Source organism: Talaromyces rugulosus, chromosome IV (genome assembly GCF_013368755.1).
Source record: "Talaromyces rugulosus chromosome IV, complete sequence".
Lineage (NCBI taxonomy): Eukaryota > Fungi > Ascomycota > Eurotiomycetes > Eurotiales > Trichocomaceae > Talaromyces > Talaromyces rugulosus.
Genome location: NC_049564.1, coordinates 112,421 through 128,860, shown reverse-complemented (window position 1 = coordinate 128,860; position 16,440 = coordinate 112,421). Strand labels below are relative to the sequence as shown.

Here is a 16,440-nt window from a genome sequence, read left to right as displayed (position 1 = left end):
CCGCGGGACACGTGCGCGCGCCAAGAATGTTGTTGGTTTTTCGCCCCCATCGAGGCCTCGGTGGTTTCTGAGATGTTCTGGATAAGAGGCTATATAGTAATAACAATCACAAGTGTTGCAGGTGCTCTCGCCTTTGTGGCTGGCAATTGATGCCAGCGATCCGGATTCTGTAGGACGTGGTGATGGGAATCTGGTCGTCGAATGGATGATATCGGTCAATTTCCACCCCCCCAAAAAAAAACCAGAACAAAGAAAAAATATTAATATGTACTATGAGCAAAAGAATACAGCGGGGGCGGGGGACGAGTTAAAACAACAATAACTGTTATCTTGAAAATAGTTGGATCATGAGGTAACACGATCTTGACATGACCAATTGATTTCTCTCTCGATATAGTCACAGCTTAATTATGTTACTTCCGAAGCAACTAGTTGTCGCGATTGTTATTTTTATTCTTATTCTTATTCTTATTCTGATTTTTTGGGTTGATTATTATTGACTTTGACTATATATGAGGTCAATCGACGCATAGAGGACTTTCCCCTGACAAGGCACCTGAAACAACTTGGCCTGCAAATATCGCCGAGTCTTTATCTTCAACCTCGTGTTAAATAAGCAAGGTGCTTGTGTCGATTTCTTCGGGGACTTTTCCTAGTACGTGAATACGAAGTAGTATTAAGTTATCTTGGCTCGCGCCACCAATAAAACTCTATATAAGCACGGTTGATCAGGTGGAGAATTTTTATTACATTTTCGACCCCGTCGCCTCACGAAATAATAGCAGTATGTTTAATACAAACTACTTACGCGTCTAGGAGTAGACTAGTGGTAGCAACACGAAGATGGAACCTGTTCTATGCCCAGCATTATTCTTTCTCGGCTGAGTGGCAACTACCTTTGTGGATTCTGGAAGATATTATTGTTTGAAATTGTAAGACCTAGTTGTTCCGAGTTCTCCTTCTTACAGAGTTAATTGTTGTTCCGGTCATAAGACTACCCTTTCATTATTGCGTTGCTTTGCTGATGTGAGCGATCAGGTGTCAGCTTAATCAGCCAATTCAACATAGCACATCGACCATTTTCCCATGTAAGTATTAATAATAATGGCCATTACATTATTAAGTCGATGGAATAGTTGAATTTTTAGCGACTAGCGTTGACTGCAGACCTGTGGATGCGTGTGAATATCGTCGTCATCCGAGTAACGCATTATTACTACTGTAGAATAACAAGGCCAATATTTCGACCTCGTAATAGCCAAAGCCACCATGTCGACGCCCGACATTCTTCTCTTTGGGGACCAAACAGAAACCAATTTTAAAGTCCAAGAGCTGTTTAATTACGCCCAGAGCTCGACACATCTGCAATCATTCATTGAGGGTGCGCTGAAATCCGTACACCAGGCGTTTGACAACGCAGACATCGCGGATCGTCAGAAATATGCCTTCATTTCCTTTCTCTCTCTAGAAGAACGGATCTTGGCCGAAAAGGTTCCCGATGTCGTTCTTCGTACAGTTCTTCTCTGCTTCGCCCAGTTGGGCCACTTGATTTTGTCAGTTTTCCCTACGCTGTCTGTCACCTAGAGTGAAATTTGCTCCGACTGACAGCGTGTAGGCGTTTAGAAACAGATGCACAAGTCTATGAACTCTGGAAATCGCAGAAATTCACTATCGTGGCCTCTTGCGCTGGCCAGATCCCCGCGGCACTTGCAGCTACCACGGAGTCCCTGGACGACCTCGTCGAAGCAGCGCCAGAAATCGTGGCCACTGCGGTCCGCGCTGGCCTAGATGTTGACCAGCGAACAAATGACTTCAATGACGATCGCTCCAAGAGCTGGGCCACAGCTGTGGGCGTACCACTGGCACAGGCTCAGCAAATCGCTTCGACGTTCAATGAGAACAAGGTAAGAAATTACCTAAACAAGTCATATTTGTTTTATTCCATTCCTTATTTTACATGATGGAATGGTACTATACGCCCCCAAAGTTTTCTAACATTTGACACAGGGTCTCATTCCATCCAAAGGGCTCTATTGTGGCGCCACATCGGCATGGGCAACAACAATAATCGGCCCCCCAAGACTGCAGGAGGAGCTTTTCTCATCTAAGCCTTTTGGTGATGCACGTGTGACACCTCTTCCTATAAATGCCACTTTCCATGCTCTGAGTGCAGACAGACCGAACGTTGAGTCAATAATAGGAAATGCGCCCAAATTGGAGAGGCTGAAGCTGGAAAACGCCCGGTTCTTGTCATGCGAGGACGGTGCCATTTTTCTACCACAGAATGGCAGGGAATTAGTCTCCCAGGCTCTTCTCAATATACTGAACAGAATAACCGACAACGAGAAAGTCTTCGAGCAGGTCCGAATTCACACTGGAGGCAAGGAGGCCCGCATTGTTCCAGTTGTCGCGGACAAGGTAGCAGCTCGGTTAATCAAAGTCCTTGGGGAAGACAAGGCCCATGTGAAAGGCAACTAGGAGATATGGAATGTACATTCACATTCTAGGTAAAGGATTGGAAGAAGAGCAATGGATGTCATACATGTAACTTGAAATTTACGAGCTTCTATGTTTTATGTATACGTCATAGCCCTTAACTGACTACCTAGAATTCTAAACCGAATTATAGTTCTTCAAAAATCCATGAACGTTGAAATCTAAGCGCTGTCCAGTCTCACAACCCACACACCTCAGCTTCTAGAAGGACGTGACGTTAGCATGTAACGATCCAACAGAAATGGGGAAGGCATACTCTTCAGGCCAACGAGCTTCGTCCACACCGTTTCCTCTAGTTCCAAGACTAAAGCCAGGTTTTACGATATCGTCAAATTTGATTACAGGCTTCACAGTTCGCATGTTAATGCCCAGATTTTCACAGGATCGAATCTCGAAGAACTGAGGGTCGAAAAGATTTGGACTATGCTGCTTCAGCAGGGCCGTAACTTTTCCAATGAGAGCCAACATATGATCGTCATGGCGGAACACTGGAGAGCCGTAGTGGGCGTGCAGTTTCTTCCATACATTGTCCGGATACGTGCCGACATTAGATGTCAACCAATTGTTGTAGTAATCGAGTGCCAACTAAGGGATCTGGTTAGTTGGAGTCAATGACAGACAAGCAAAACTCGACTTACATTAATTTTGTAGGATCCGCCATTCTCAGCTCTGCGAACCAAGGCGTCCAAGACACTGCATATTCCAGAAACTCCGGTACTATGACAGTTAGGGGGTTCCCTTTGTTCAAAAGCGAAAAGAACACATACCAGAAATCACTGTTTGGGAAGATTGGCGTGACTGGCTCGTCGTTGCCCATGGCACGACCAAATCCGTAGGACACCCCAGTATGCTACATATTTATTAACAAGACCCGGTGGTAAAAGGAAAGAGATGGATGCATGAGACATGAACATACTGCATCAGATATCTGCTGCCACCCACTTCGCCATTGCAGAGGCCCGTGCCAACCGAAACAGTTGAGGCGGGCGACAATGATACCTTTGGGTCGATCCTTGCACAACTCCATGACTTGATCGACTCCAAATCCCCATTTTTCCATTACCTCTGGGCGGTAACTAGAGACAAAGACATCGCACTCTAGGATGAGATTCTTCATGATTTCTCTATCTTCAGCCTTGTGAAAGTCCAATGCGGCATTTCGTTTTCCCCAGTTAAATTCTGGGTGATAGATTGTTCCATCAGGAATGTTAGGGGAGGTAATACGCAAAACTGTAGCACCGAGCTCCGCCAGGCCGCGGGTCACAGTCGGTCCGGCAATGATACGAGTTGCATCGAGGACCTTAAGACCGGCAAGAGGCTTTGAAGGATCTCGGGGTTTGTTACCAGCCGCGTCTGTCCACCAGGAAGGAGCCTGTTTATCATTTCCTATACGGAAAGTTTCCCACAAGCCAACATGGCGGTTTGCCTCTCCCTGGTCAGTCTTGCGGTATCCATCAACATCGTAACAAATAGACCCGGAGGTCTTCACGACATTGTTGGACAGCTTGTCAATAGCGTCGCTATCCCATTGCGCAAGTGCCGCTCTAAACACTGGGAGAACTCGCTCCCAAGTGTCCTCACCTCCCGGTGGATCCAGGGGGAGCTTCAACATCCGAAAAATCACATCTGGGTTGAGAGATCCGTGAAGATGGAAGAAGCGGTCATCTCTCGTCTGATAGATGTTGGATGTACCACATCGGTATGGGCCTTCCAAGGACTTGTGGTTATCATAGTCCTTGAAACAACTAAAGTAAAAATCTTTGGCCTTTTCGTCACTGCGGATTTCCGCAAAAGAGACATTTCTGCCCTCTGGGTCAAGAGACCAGAGCAAAACTGACATGATGAACAGAATCCCATGGTTCCTAAATTTTTTTGTTAATCCAGGACGGTTCATTATAGGGGGTTGTGGTCCTGTTGATGAAACATACGTGCTAATGGATGCCTTTTGCACAGGAACCCCATAGAGCTTGTCTAAGATGGCATTGATGTATGTAGCCTCCAGAGCCTTGAGCGAAGATATGCTCTCACCGAAGCGCCAGTTAACGGGCAGAATAGGGTCCGGTGAACCCTCGAATGAGATATTTGCATATTTCTCGAGGTCATCGAGCAAATGCTGCTTCACCCGGGGGCTTCGCAAGATTCTCTCATGGAAGACCTTGGACGCCTCTTGTGGAACGGAATAGCCAGTCGCCATTTCTGTTATGGTGATCTACAAATATGTCTAAGGGTATGTCTGTATTGGGAAGATCGATTGATTCTCGAAGAAGATTCAACCAGTCCACTCGACAACTTTACTTTCTCCGGCCAGCAATGTCAACGACGGATGAGCTTCTCGGCAGAAGAGAAAAAGCGATGCTGACGGTCTCTGGCCATACCGGGAAACCCGCAAGTTTTCCAGGTGTAATCATTGTCTCACCAAACGCATTGGTAAGATTGGATGATTGCCATGTCACGGATGGTGACAATAATAGCTCATTGTCCTAGCCCCATACACAGCCGGGTCCATTTAGGTAAATTACGAGTGGAAGACTCGAAAGGTAAGCGGAAAATTTTTTCCGTGACAGACCAGTTTACTACTATTACCCCTAGCTAGGAAGTACACGATGTACCACAAAAGCTCTTCGACTAGTGGAGGTGAGTATTACGAATTTATCAATACTACTGGGGTATCCGATCGTCGTAAACACAGGTGGCCCCACCCATCTAATAATTACATGCGTCGTGAGACCACCAGTACTTGTGATTATGTCAGACGAAATAACGACAACGGCGGTCGAATCACTCTGGCTGCGACTAGATCTTGACGTTTGGTCCGAGGAGGAAATTACATAGTAAACCTAACGAGACGTTGAGCGCGAAGGATTCTTCAAGCAAAGCTGGTTTCTTTCCAGGCTTGATGGAGGCATTGCTTATCTACGCCAATGCTGAAAGGTAGCCAGTTATATCGGTCAGCAAGCGGCTTCCGAATCTCAAACTTGAGTCTCGCTTATTCCCTCCACTGATTCCTTGAGCTAGGACGATTAGAAAGCTTCCTGAACGAGCACGGCGGTCTCCGGGCTCCGTATGTTGGCTCAAATAGGATTCCGTACGATGTGCGGACATGCGTATAATAATTAAGCGCTTATGCTGGGCCCAGATCTTGGGTGGGTTGAGTAGAAATCTTTCACTGTTCAATGCCCAAAGTGAGTGAGATTGTATGTATCGCCGCTCCATGAGGTGGAGCCCGGTCGTAGAGTTGTGGGTCGTTCCCGCTGCGGGGCGGCGAGCCTCTTGAGTCCATGCGGTGGCTACCCCGTATCCTTATTATGTAAAGGATCCAGTTCTTGGCTTACGCTAATCTTACGGTACACCTCGTATTGTAAGTATTTATCACAATTATTAGTCAGTAATGTAATCGTTACACCCCATTACCCACTAGTAATCCGTATAATACGAAACATACCCCGTACTATAATGGCGGACCCACTTCCGGCCTTCTAGCGTGGAAATATATCAAGCTTATTTTCAAGCTTTACGGAGTCACCGGCGCAGATCTCTTTCGCCCAGGAACATTTTGAAGTGTTCGTATTTATAACAGCGCTAGAATCCGGGCCGTCGCCAAACAGTGGAACGCCTCCTCCGCTTCTAGTAGTGCCAAGACTCTTATTCCGACGTAATCAATAGGATTATGATGAACAGCAATAATAATAGCCATGACTGGGCTTACTCTCACCGTGTACGGTCTCGACCCTCGAGTCTCATGGGTGGAGTGTCGAATAGTCTTCACTATAGTCGCCTTCGTTGACTGGCGATATGCATAATATTATAATGCTACGAACAGAAATTTTTAGCCCAACAACAGCGACCCACTGCATCCAATCAAACTCTTTGTCTTTCGTTTGATAATTGCGCGATATTTCGGGCGCCGATACTACATGACACATGTACGGAGAACGGAGTACGGAGTATAGAGTACCCTTTCACCCCTTCGTGTGAAAACACTGAAAAGACATATGGTAGTCGGCCCCCCAATGGATGTCATCTGGCCAATCATATCCTTTTTTTCTTGAATGTTGATGTTTACTTATGAAGATAGTATCGATTCAATATATCGATATAGGTAATATGTATGCAAGAACATTATGAATGTCCAAGCCTTCAATATTGACTTGGCCACGCAGTATTTTAATTCCCATCGTTCAATATTGAATACATGTAAAGTCTAAAGTAGCCATTTACGATGTATATCTTTTAAAAAATTCCGCACTCAAAGTATGGCTTAATTAAAATATTCAACACTGTCTGTGATAACTTTGAAATCTGCTCATGACCAGGCCGGATTCAGGTTCGCACTGCGAATTGCTAGTTTAGGGTTGCCGCACTCCGTTGGTCACAATACTCTTTAGACCACCTTCGCTTCAAGAGCAGCTTTTGTCTTGAAACATTTAATATTGATTCCTCCTCTCCTGCAGGGTTTCAAACTAAGCATTGTTTGCGTCAATACACCGACAAGTCGGCGAGAAACACGCACAGCCGGCTCCAGATTCCCGCGCCCTTGCATCGGACCATGACAGCCACTGACGTACTACCGGGCATCCAATCACACAAGGATAGGCTCAATGGCAGTCAGCAGCAAGTGGTGAAGTCGCAGGAGCTCCAGGGAGTGTCGGAAAAGGTTCCTTCGGCGATTAACGAACCACCGCCACCGTCGCAGAATGCCGACACACGCCCTAATGGCGGCTTCTTTGCCTGGATCCAAGTAGTCTGTAGCTTTTGCCTATATTTCAACACATATGGTAAGCCAATTATTGACTTCATTGGTCAGATTATATACTGACATGAGGTTATTTCTGGCTTAGGCATTATTTCTAGTTATGGTATTTTTCAGACATACTACGAGTCCAATCTTGGATATGATCCCTCCAAAGCATCCATCATTGGCTCTATCCAAAGTTTTCTCATTTTCTTCTCCACTGCTCTATCCGGTCCGTTATACGATGCTGGTCTCTATCGATATGTCGTCAGCGCAGGCTCGTTCATGGTGGTGTTCGGGATCATAATGCAAAGTCTCTGCAAGAAATACTGGCAATTTATACTTGCCCAGTCCCTGTGTGTTGGAATTGGCGGCGGTTTCATAGCATTTCTCGGACCAACTGTTCTGTCCACGCACTTTACCACTAAATACCCGCTGGCCAGCGGTATTGGTGCATCCGGTGGCGGTGTTGCCGGGTAAGTTCTTCACAGGCACCTTTATGGCTGACCTTCTCTTCTAATCCGCATCTAACCTCCAGTATTGTCCTACCTATTGCATTCCGCCAGCTTCAGCCCAGTATTGGTTTTGGCTGGGCTGTCAGGGTCCTCGGATTTATCTCGCTGGGGACTCTCATTATCCCCGTCGTCGCGCTTAGACCTCGCAGCAAACCAGCATCGCACCGCAAGGCCGTCGATACAACTGCTTTCCGTGACCTTCCTTTCATTGTCCTCTTAATTGGCAACTTTATCATGTTACTAGGTGTATTCACCCCGTTCTTCTACGTCCAGAGTTTTGCTCTCGATAGCGGCATCGCCGGCGAAGAGTTGAGCTTTTATATTATTGCCATCATGAATCTAACCTCGGCTCTGGGCCGGATCATTCCCAATTTCTTCAGTACCAGATTCGGACCCTTTAATATGTTTTTGGCTATGAACCTTGTGACCTTCGTCATTGCTTTCGGCTTCATTGGCGTTACCAATCTACCTGGCCTCATTGTGACCGCGGCAATTTACGGCTTCTCGACCGGTTCTGTCTTTGCGCTGCAACCTGTTGTTGTCATCAGACTATGCCCGGACCCAAAACTAATCGGTACCCGTGTGGGCATGGCTTTTTGCTTCCTGTCCTTTGCACTGTTGCCCAGCACTCCAATTGCTGGAGCATTGCAGACAAGAGGCGGGTTCACCGCAGTCTGGGTCTGGACTGGCGCGACGACTGCTGTGGGATTCGTCATTATGTCTTTGTCGCGTGGCATTAAAACGAACTGGAAGTTGCTTTCGAAAGCATAAGACGATTGCCGAGTTGAAAATAAACGTTACTATTTAGGTCGTCGCACTCTGGTGATCCCATCATCATACAGCACATCGTTCAGTGTATGCGTATCCTGGCGCAATGATCCATCCACGACTTTGGCTCGTTGTTCGGCACGCATTTTGACGCATAATTTACATTGACTGGGCCATTGGGTCGTTACGTGATCCACATTAAGCATATGCCAAGTTATTTTCACTGCCTGGCCAAAAAAAGGGACTCATCATCCTAAGAAAAACACTATTTCGATCTTTCTGGAGATTAGGAAATAATACAAAGCATCAATTTATCATTAAGTTCGACATTTTTCTCGAAACTATGAGGTCAGCTCGAATATGCTGAACTTCGGCCCTCGCTGAAGCCTCGGAACATTACCCTCTCAGTGGATAGATAAGAATCCCGTCAAAGATTAGTTCACCTGATGCTGCCCACTAGGCTTGAGCCACCGAGCAGGGACCTTAAATAATCTTAATTCGACTTGGGAATTTTGAGAAGGACAATGGTCCTGCATCATTGTGAAGTTTGATGACGTTATCGTCGAAGCATGTCCTCACCAACCAGTGCCGGCAATACTGATAAAATCAACAACGAGAGGTTGAGTTCAAACTTCCAGGAATAGAGTAAACTGCTGCTCGACCAAGACCCGGAAAGGGAGACGGAGACGATTTCGGGTAATATCTTGCGTTGTCACCAGGGTGAGGAGAACAAGTCTCACTACCTCATAATTGCAGAATTCGATAAAGGGCTTTACCTACGACCAAGGTGCAAATCAAGAAAAATGAAGTGGCACCTGTTTAATGTCTAGAGTCCGGTGAAAGGAACTCTACAACTTGGGGTTTACGGGGTTTCCCTGGTCGTGAAGGCCGTGTATGGTAAACGTAGGGTTTCCCTTTGACTATTGTACTTAATTATGAGATTTAACCGCACAATTTTCTGTCTACATTGTAGCTTTTATGTTATCAAGGTTTCAGACTAGTATGTGGAAGGGACAACAGACAAGCGTCCACCATCACAGACCACGACATTGCCATTCATGTAAGCGCCAGCCTTGCTTGTTAGGAAAAGAACCACGCCGGCGATGTCTGTTTCTAAGCCAGCTCTTCCCTCCGGGATCAGCTTTGAAACGTCGTAGCCGGTGGAAGTCATCGATGAAGTCATGTCGGTGGGGAAGACTAAATGTTGTTAGTTCGTGTCTGAAGAAGAAAAACAAAAATAAACTCACGGCCTGGAGCAACCATATTGACTCGAATATTGTAAGGCACCAGATGTGTGGACAGCTGCTTCATCATGTGCATCTGGGACGCCTTGCTTTGACCATAGGCGAATCGCCCTGTTGCGGCGAACCGCCCGAAACCAAGGGTACTGCAAGTCGAGATGATCTGGCTGTGCAGACCAGGGATTTTTTCGTTGCCCAGGCTAAGGAGTTTAAGAAACGCAATAGATGTGTACCAGAAGCCGGCAGTGTTGACTCGAAATGTTTCGGCGTAGTCCTCGAATGAGTGCCTCCAGTTGTACTCGATGAATTCGTCGATGGTGGACGAGCTATTCAACTCCGGACTCTCGGGGCCAGAGGTTCCTGAGTTGCACCAGAGAACATTGATGTATCCGGCCTCCTTTGTGATCCTGTCAGTGACGGTCTGGAGGGATTCCTTGGATGTCACATCGCATTCGACTGGGATAACGACCCCAGAAAAAGGTTGCGCAGCTTCTTCCAGAACAGCCAGACGACGGCCCAGGATGTAGACCTTTTCAGCACCATTGACTGCCAGTGCGCGAGTAATCATGCGACCAATACCTGAGTGCGCGCGTTGGCGATAGTATTAGTCAAGGCTCGTGCAAAGAAATTGCGTCAGGACAAGGTCCGTAATCCTTACCAGAACCGCCGCCAGAAATGACTGCAATGAGGCCTTTGACGCTGAAAAGCTCGGAAACCTCGATCGCTTTTGTTGATACCGCCATCTTGTCTTTTTTTTTTCTCTCTTTTTCTTATCCGGCTTCTCAAAAAAGGTGAACAATGTCTCGACAACCTGAAATGAGGAAAGATCCTATGGGCAGCGTGCTTAGACGATATAGGATTCTACACAGAACAATTGAGCATGTATCTTGCACGATATAAAAGCGAACAAGAGCGAGGAAGCTAACGGTTAAAATGATGAATCAGAAAGGATTCTTCTTCTCACCTCGATGTTGGCCGACGCGACGCACCCCGCTGTATCGCGAATAATACGTGGGCAGAGGATTCGACATCCCTTACCCAATTCGGGAAGTAGTTTACAGTCGGTGGGCCCTGCTTAGTGAGCTTTGCCTTGGCGTAAGGTAATGCTGATGTGTAACTAGTAGACTAACTAGCCTGTAGGCTAATTGACTGGCTTCAATTGCCGTCTATGATAAAACTTCTCGATGCTTGTTTGTCGTTCTCGCGGCTTTTTCCTCCTTTTTGCTCCGACGAATTTAGCGCTCACGATTCTGACTCATGTCAAGGTCGGATTGCCGAGTAAGCCGGCTTACATAGCAATCATGAAATTGAAGGGATCCCCGAGTAACACGCGACGGAGACTCTTGGTCATTATCCATTTTCATTCTTTGGGCCCGGGTCTGTGAGCTGACATAATACTATATACGAGTCCGAGTGTGCGTTGCAACTTCAGTGCTTATGCATCGGCGGATGGTATTGTTGACGAAGCATATTAGATTAAATATGATCTCATGTTCATGTTGCTTCCAAGCTTCTAAGGCACTGCCACCAGCAGCGATACGGGACCAAGATCTAGTGCTGACCTGACTTAACCCACAGATCACCCGCGGCATCCACATCTAGGGCACGAAATTTACAAAGCCCGTACGTGAGATGGTCATAGTGACTGGTGCTTATTATTAGGTTCTTATTCGGTTTCGAATACGAGCGCTGTATTCGTATGTACTCCGTATACGTACTCGGTATCGGGTAAAGCTATTCTCTGTGGATTACATACATGTGTATACTCGCCGCCACGATGGCTAGCAGCCAGCAGTGAATGGCCGTACATTTGCGATTATGTCGCAGCCCCCACCATCCTGTGTCAGTTTTTAGCATGTAAGAGACTAGGAGTGAGGGCTGGGTCTAGTGGCGAACATGCATAGCCCATCACGTTTACTTTACTACGTAGTCATTCATTGATCGGACCGGTGTCCAGGTGTCACTAAGCAAATTTCCAATCCAATTTGGACGTATAAAATTGACATCCTGAGCACATGTAGGCCCGTGGCAGTTCTGCCATCCAATCCTTAACTTTTCTGTGTGAACTTTGATTATTCCCTCCGCACATTTTTCCCAATTGAGAAGAATAACTATCATGGAAGAGACAACCGTTGATTTGGCCGTTGTTGGCGGTAAGCTAGAAACCATTGCCCCTCTCTGATGTGCTATGAACGGTCCTAACATGATGTTATTTTCAAGGTGGCCCAACTGGAATGTTGACCGCCCTTCTAGCGAAGCGAATGGGTGCTTCAGTCTGCGTGCTCGGTTAGCCAAGTTCTGTCCTAGTTGTTGACCATACTAACCCCAGATAGACGGAAAGCCTCGGGCCCTTCGACTCGGCAGAGCTGATGCGCTGAACGCCCGGTCGCAGCAGTATCTCCAGATTGTAGGCATTTTGGAGACCCTTAGCAGCCAGGGCCTCAAGTGCAATAGTAAGTCGGAACATACGAAACCCTGAGCATCCTCCACTAACGATTGCTCGTAGCTAGCTCCATTTTTGCAGATGGAAAGTTCACCTCCCGTCAAAGCCACTGGTGGGAGAAGCTTGAACACGTCCTGCACAAGAACTTTTTAATGATTGGCCAACCGGTCGTCGAACAGATCCTTGCTGCTGAGCTTGGGGACTCGATCGTGTTCAGCGAACCGGTCGAGTCTGTTCGCGAGAACGAAAAGGGCGTTGATGTGTATGCCATATCCGGCCACATAGTGCACGCTACGTATTGCGTTGCTGCTGATGGCGCCCGGTCTGCCACGCGTCAGGCTTTGGACATTCCATTCAAGGGCACGAAGCCCGAGATGACCTGGGCTGTCCTGGATACGTTTATGGATAGTGACTTCCCTCGCTGCCCCGAGATCATTACCTTTGAGCTCAACGGCGAATCGCGCGTAGCATGGATTCCCCGAGAGCGTGATATGTGCCGTTTCTACATCCTGCTGGACGGCGAGATCAACGAGGAGAGGTCCAAGGAGTCGATCAAGAAACACCTGGCCCCATATCGTGTTGAATTTACCAAGAAGGAATGGTTTAGTACCTTTGAAGGTATGAACTAGCCTGCTCCACCGATGTGCATACATCGGACTTGTCTTTCTTCCTTGCTCTTTTTGACTTATAATTTTGGTCACGGTCACTAACTAAGGGCAATACCAGTCAAGGAACGAGTTGCCGAGACGTTTATCTCCCGTAATGGTAGCGGAAGGATTATCCTGGCCGGTGATGCTGCTCACTGTCACTCAGTCAACGGTGGTCAAGGGCTTAACACCGGCCTCGCTGACGCCTTCGGCCTCGGATGGCGGATGGCCTACATTCTCAAGCACGGCGACAGGTTAGCCCCTGGCGCGGCTCAGAAGATCCTCCAGAGTTTCGATGTGGAGCGTCGCAAGGTGGCTGAAAACGTCGTTGCCGTCGCTGCCCGGCTGGTCCGAGACACCAAGCACGAGGCATCTCAATACGTCGGCAACGTCGAGAAGAATGCCGCGTACATCACTGGTGAGAAAGGTCTTCTTCGGTTAATACGGTAGAGCTTTGGTCTTTCTGACATGTTTTTAACTAGGTATGGGTATTACCTACGACGACCTGCAGTCGCCGGTCATCCGCGAGTCGGAAACCGGCCTGTGGAAGGCCGGCTGCCCATGCCCGGACTTTGAGGTTAAGGTCCCTGGAAGTACTGAAGATGGCAAGTGGTTCTACCAGGTAGTTGAATATGGCAAGTTCCGCGTGCTGGTGTCTGGCGACCACGGTGGTAACTTTGGTAAATTCAACGACCTCGTGGCATGGCATAAGCTCGTCCCCAACGTGGACGGCCAGCAGTCCGATCTCAACGGTGAGAGTGCGTCTACCTACCTGACTGACATCGTCAAATCTGGAGAAGAGTTTGCTGTTGTCGTTCGCCCGGACATGTACCTGGCTTACGCTGGCACTGTGACTGGTGCTACCGACTACCTGGCAGAGATATTTGCCAACTAGAAAGCGGGGAAACGTTCAAAAAGACAAAAAGAAACAGAACAAGGCGATTAGATAGACTACTCTTTTTAGTGATTAGATGAGAATGGCTATTAGATGAGACAGTAATCAACAAAAAAGGCTTCGGTCTTGCCAATGTTTACTTGCCCGGTGGTACTCCGTGCTCCACATGGAATCATAGTAATTAAACAGTAATTTAATTTTCTGAAGACTTGAGCATGTAGAGTACAGAGTAGACTGGCAGCGTCTACGTATCTTAGATAAGCCAATAATCAAGGGGGGTCCATTATCAATGTGCTTACTCAGACTTAGCCTTGTGATCTTCAGGAGATCATTAAAATACAGCTAGGGGCTTCGCAAACAGATCCTCCTCCGACGCACTGACCGACAGATGAGTAAACCCCAAGAGGCTAGGCTAAGCCACTAAGGTAGACCGCAGGCCCCGACCTAGCAATGATCCTTGTAATAGCACTAGCAGCCACATGGAAACCGTAAGTCTGTAATAGCCATAGTTACGCGTTTCGCCACCTTACCATTAGTGCTTATGCGTTACATGGACCGCCGCTAGTATTGAGTACTTACGACGCCTAAAGCTAGTCATTCGGATAGGTGGCAAAAGAAAAATAAAGGAAAAAACAAGGGAAAAAAGAGGGATTTCAGTTGACAGGACTGGCGATAATTGGTCCAGGTTTCTCCCTGTACGCCTCGACGGGACCCTCGACTGTACATCTCGAAGAAAGGCGATTGGTAACTGCTGGCGACGTGAGTGACAGTTTGGGATGCCATTTACTATTGATGCCTGGTTTGCCGTAGGAATTCCCCATTGGGGCTCGTATCATTGCCATTGAGCATGGGCGTGGGTGGTTCACGGTGCTGTCCAACTGGAAAAACTGAAAAGCTGCTTCTCGTAAAACACTAGTCGCTAACCTTGACTTGGACGTCAATAATGTAAATCAAAATAATTCACTCAGATTTTCTATATAGTCTTAGCCCACCAATGGTATTGTATCTAACTACATGTAGGAAAAGGATATCCCGCAGAGCTCTCAATCCGACATCTCCAGTGGAGTTCAAGCCGACGTCCACGCTAAAATCCAAGTTGGAAATTATTGTTGCCCGAGGTGTGTAATCCTAGTCTCATCATTGATACTCCATCATTATTCATGATCATTATATTAAACAAACTCAAGCCATATATATGTTATTACTCCTTCTACTTGACGGTAGGAAACACCGCGTAAAAAACAATGCTCCCTATGTTCCTTATCTCGAAATTCTTACACGCGCGTCTCTCCATAACAATTACGTGCTCTCAACTGCTGTTATATAATCAGAATATCACGCATCTGCTGAGAATAGCAATCTAGGCATTCGGTTAGAAAGCATCGTATGGGACTACCGTGCAGGCTTAGGGGCATAAGTAAATAATATGTGACGCCCATCAGGATAACGTGTGCCATACCCACTTTCTATCACTGACATCAGGTGTGCTGATTCACGAACCCTGAAGCTTACTCAGGATGAAAAATGAGATTTTTGGATGGCAACAGAAACAGCGTTGCAGCAGACGTGTAAACTCTCTCTTTCTCTATGAGACTCTGACTCTTCTAAGCACATGCATAATTATCCGTGGATAGCCTCGGTGGAGTCGAGAACTTCCACTGCTAATAAATACTAATGGTACTTTGTATTCTATTCGGAGTAATGTAAACACATTTACAACGTCATTTACGGTTGGGGCCAGTGTTGTTTCAAAACAAAATACCACACTAATCGGTGCCCATAATGTAAGCCCATTACGAGGCACAGACCAAAGGGCATTCATTCAGTTTCGGCAAACTTTACTAACACGGTGTCGAAGATCCGGAAATTTTTTTAACGTACGGAGCTCTTACTGTGTACGTACTGCGTCCTCTATTCCTAGTCATGACTACATGAATAAATAGTGGGTCTTGCAAGTCAAAATTAGCCGCATATTTCTCCTTTTTAACAAGAAAGGACCTATTCCTCGCGACTCGTTCCGGATAGAGTATTGCGGTAGGGCATCAGCTTACGTTGGTAAGCTATAGAATGATCGCCAGGCCCAGATGGTAGCCATGGATGACAGAAATTAAAAACGAAATAACAAAATTATCTCGTATTGTAACAGTCAGCCAATACAGCCTACAGCAGAGGCAAAACATATCACCTATACCAAGTATTCACTAGTTTGAGAGAATGTTGGTCTTGTATGCGTTGACTTGCTAGAAGCACGAATGAGAGAGGCCCTTTTCTTTGCCTGCGTTTTCACACCATTTGGCGCGGTCGTATCAATACGAGCTGTGCGTTAAATTTTACTCCCCTCCTTGATACGAGGGGAAATATTTCTAGAATATTGATTACCTATCGGGCCACGCGGTGATAAGCAGAGACTTTGCACTATTTTGGTGCTGTGGTTTACAGATCTCGACCAAGTTGGCCAGGTTTGAAACTTTGATCGCCACACACCTTGTCAGCATAATCCTTGACTTACCTACCAGGCTACCAGCGTATCAGCGCCCTCTGTGGAGCAGGATGGCTACTGCAAGGTGGGTGAGTGGCCGTCGGCGTAACCGCTTTACACAGCCGGAATTTCCAGGCAAAGACCGGGGCATGGCGCCAACAGGCCCTGATTCGTTAGCATGCAACGTTTTAGGCTCGTATGGGTGTCAGACCTGTTTCTTTTCG

The 16,440-nt window shown here is 46.9% G+C and overlaps 5 protein-coding genes across 5 annotated transcripts; 3 read left to right on the top strand and 2 right to left on the bottom strand.

The window, feature by feature from the left end:
* Nucleotides 1–1,269: 1,269 nt before the first annotated feature.
* Nucleotides 1,270–2,478, top strand: TRUGW13939_06817 (uncharacterized protein; the record flags this gene model as incomplete). Its single annotated transcript, XM_035489961.1, has 3 exons — nt 1,270–1,553; nt 1,616–1,904; nt 2,008–2,478. 3 exons carry the CDS (start codon nt 1,270–1,272, stop codon nt 2,476–2,478), a joined length of 1,044 nt encoding a protein of 347 aa, XP_035345854.1.
* Nucleotides 2,479–2,690: 212 nt separating this feature from the next.
* TRUGW13939_06816 (uncharacterized protein) lies at nt 2,691–4,690 on the bottom strand (the record flags this gene model as incomplete). The annotated part of the gene is made up of 6 exons (XM_035489960.1): nt 2,691–2,697; nt 2,753–3,081; nt 3,135–3,213; nt 3,264–3,346; nt 3,413–4,358; nt 4,425–4,690. The coding sequence occupies 6 exons, from the start codon at nt 4,688–4,690 to the stop codon at nt 2,691–2,693; spliced, it is 1,710 nt and encodes a 569-aa protein (XP_035345853.1).
* Nucleotides 4,691–7,042: 2,352 nt separating this feature from the next.
* Nucleotides 7,043–8,514, top strand: TRUGW13939_06815 (uncharacterized protein; the record flags this gene model as incomplete). The annotated part of the gene is made up of 3 exons (XM_035489959.1): nt 7,043–7,271; nt 7,335–7,704; nt 7,767–8,514. 3 exons carry the CDS (start codon nt 7,043–7,045, stop codon nt 8,512–8,514), a joined length of 1,347 nt encoding a protein of 448 aa, XP_035345852.1.
* Nucleotides 8,515–9,508: 994 nt separating this feature from the next.
* TRUGW13939_06814 (uncharacterized protein) lies at nt 9,509–10,495 on the bottom strand (the record flags this gene model as incomplete). The annotated part of the gene is made up of 3 exons (XM_035489958.1): nt 9,509–9,708; nt 9,759–10,331; nt 10,411–10,495. 3 exons carry the CDS (start codon nt 10,493–10,495, stop codon nt 9,509–9,511), a joined length of 858 nt encoding a protein of 285 aa, XP_035345851.1.
* A 1,373-nt stretch (nt 10,496–11,868) lies between these two features.
* TRUGW13939_06813 (uncharacterized protein) lies at nt 11,869–13,737 on the top strand (the record flags this gene model as incomplete). Its single annotated transcript, XM_035489957.1, has 6 exons — nt 11,869–11,905; nt 11,973–12,038; nt 12,086–12,205; nt 12,259–12,813; nt 12,922–13,260; nt 13,325–13,737. The coding sequence occupies 6 exons, from the start codon at nt 11,869–11,871 to the stop codon at nt 13,735–13,737; spliced, it is 1,530 nt and encodes a 509-aa protein (XP_035345850.1).
* Nucleotides 13,738–16,440: the final 2,703 nt, after the last annotated feature.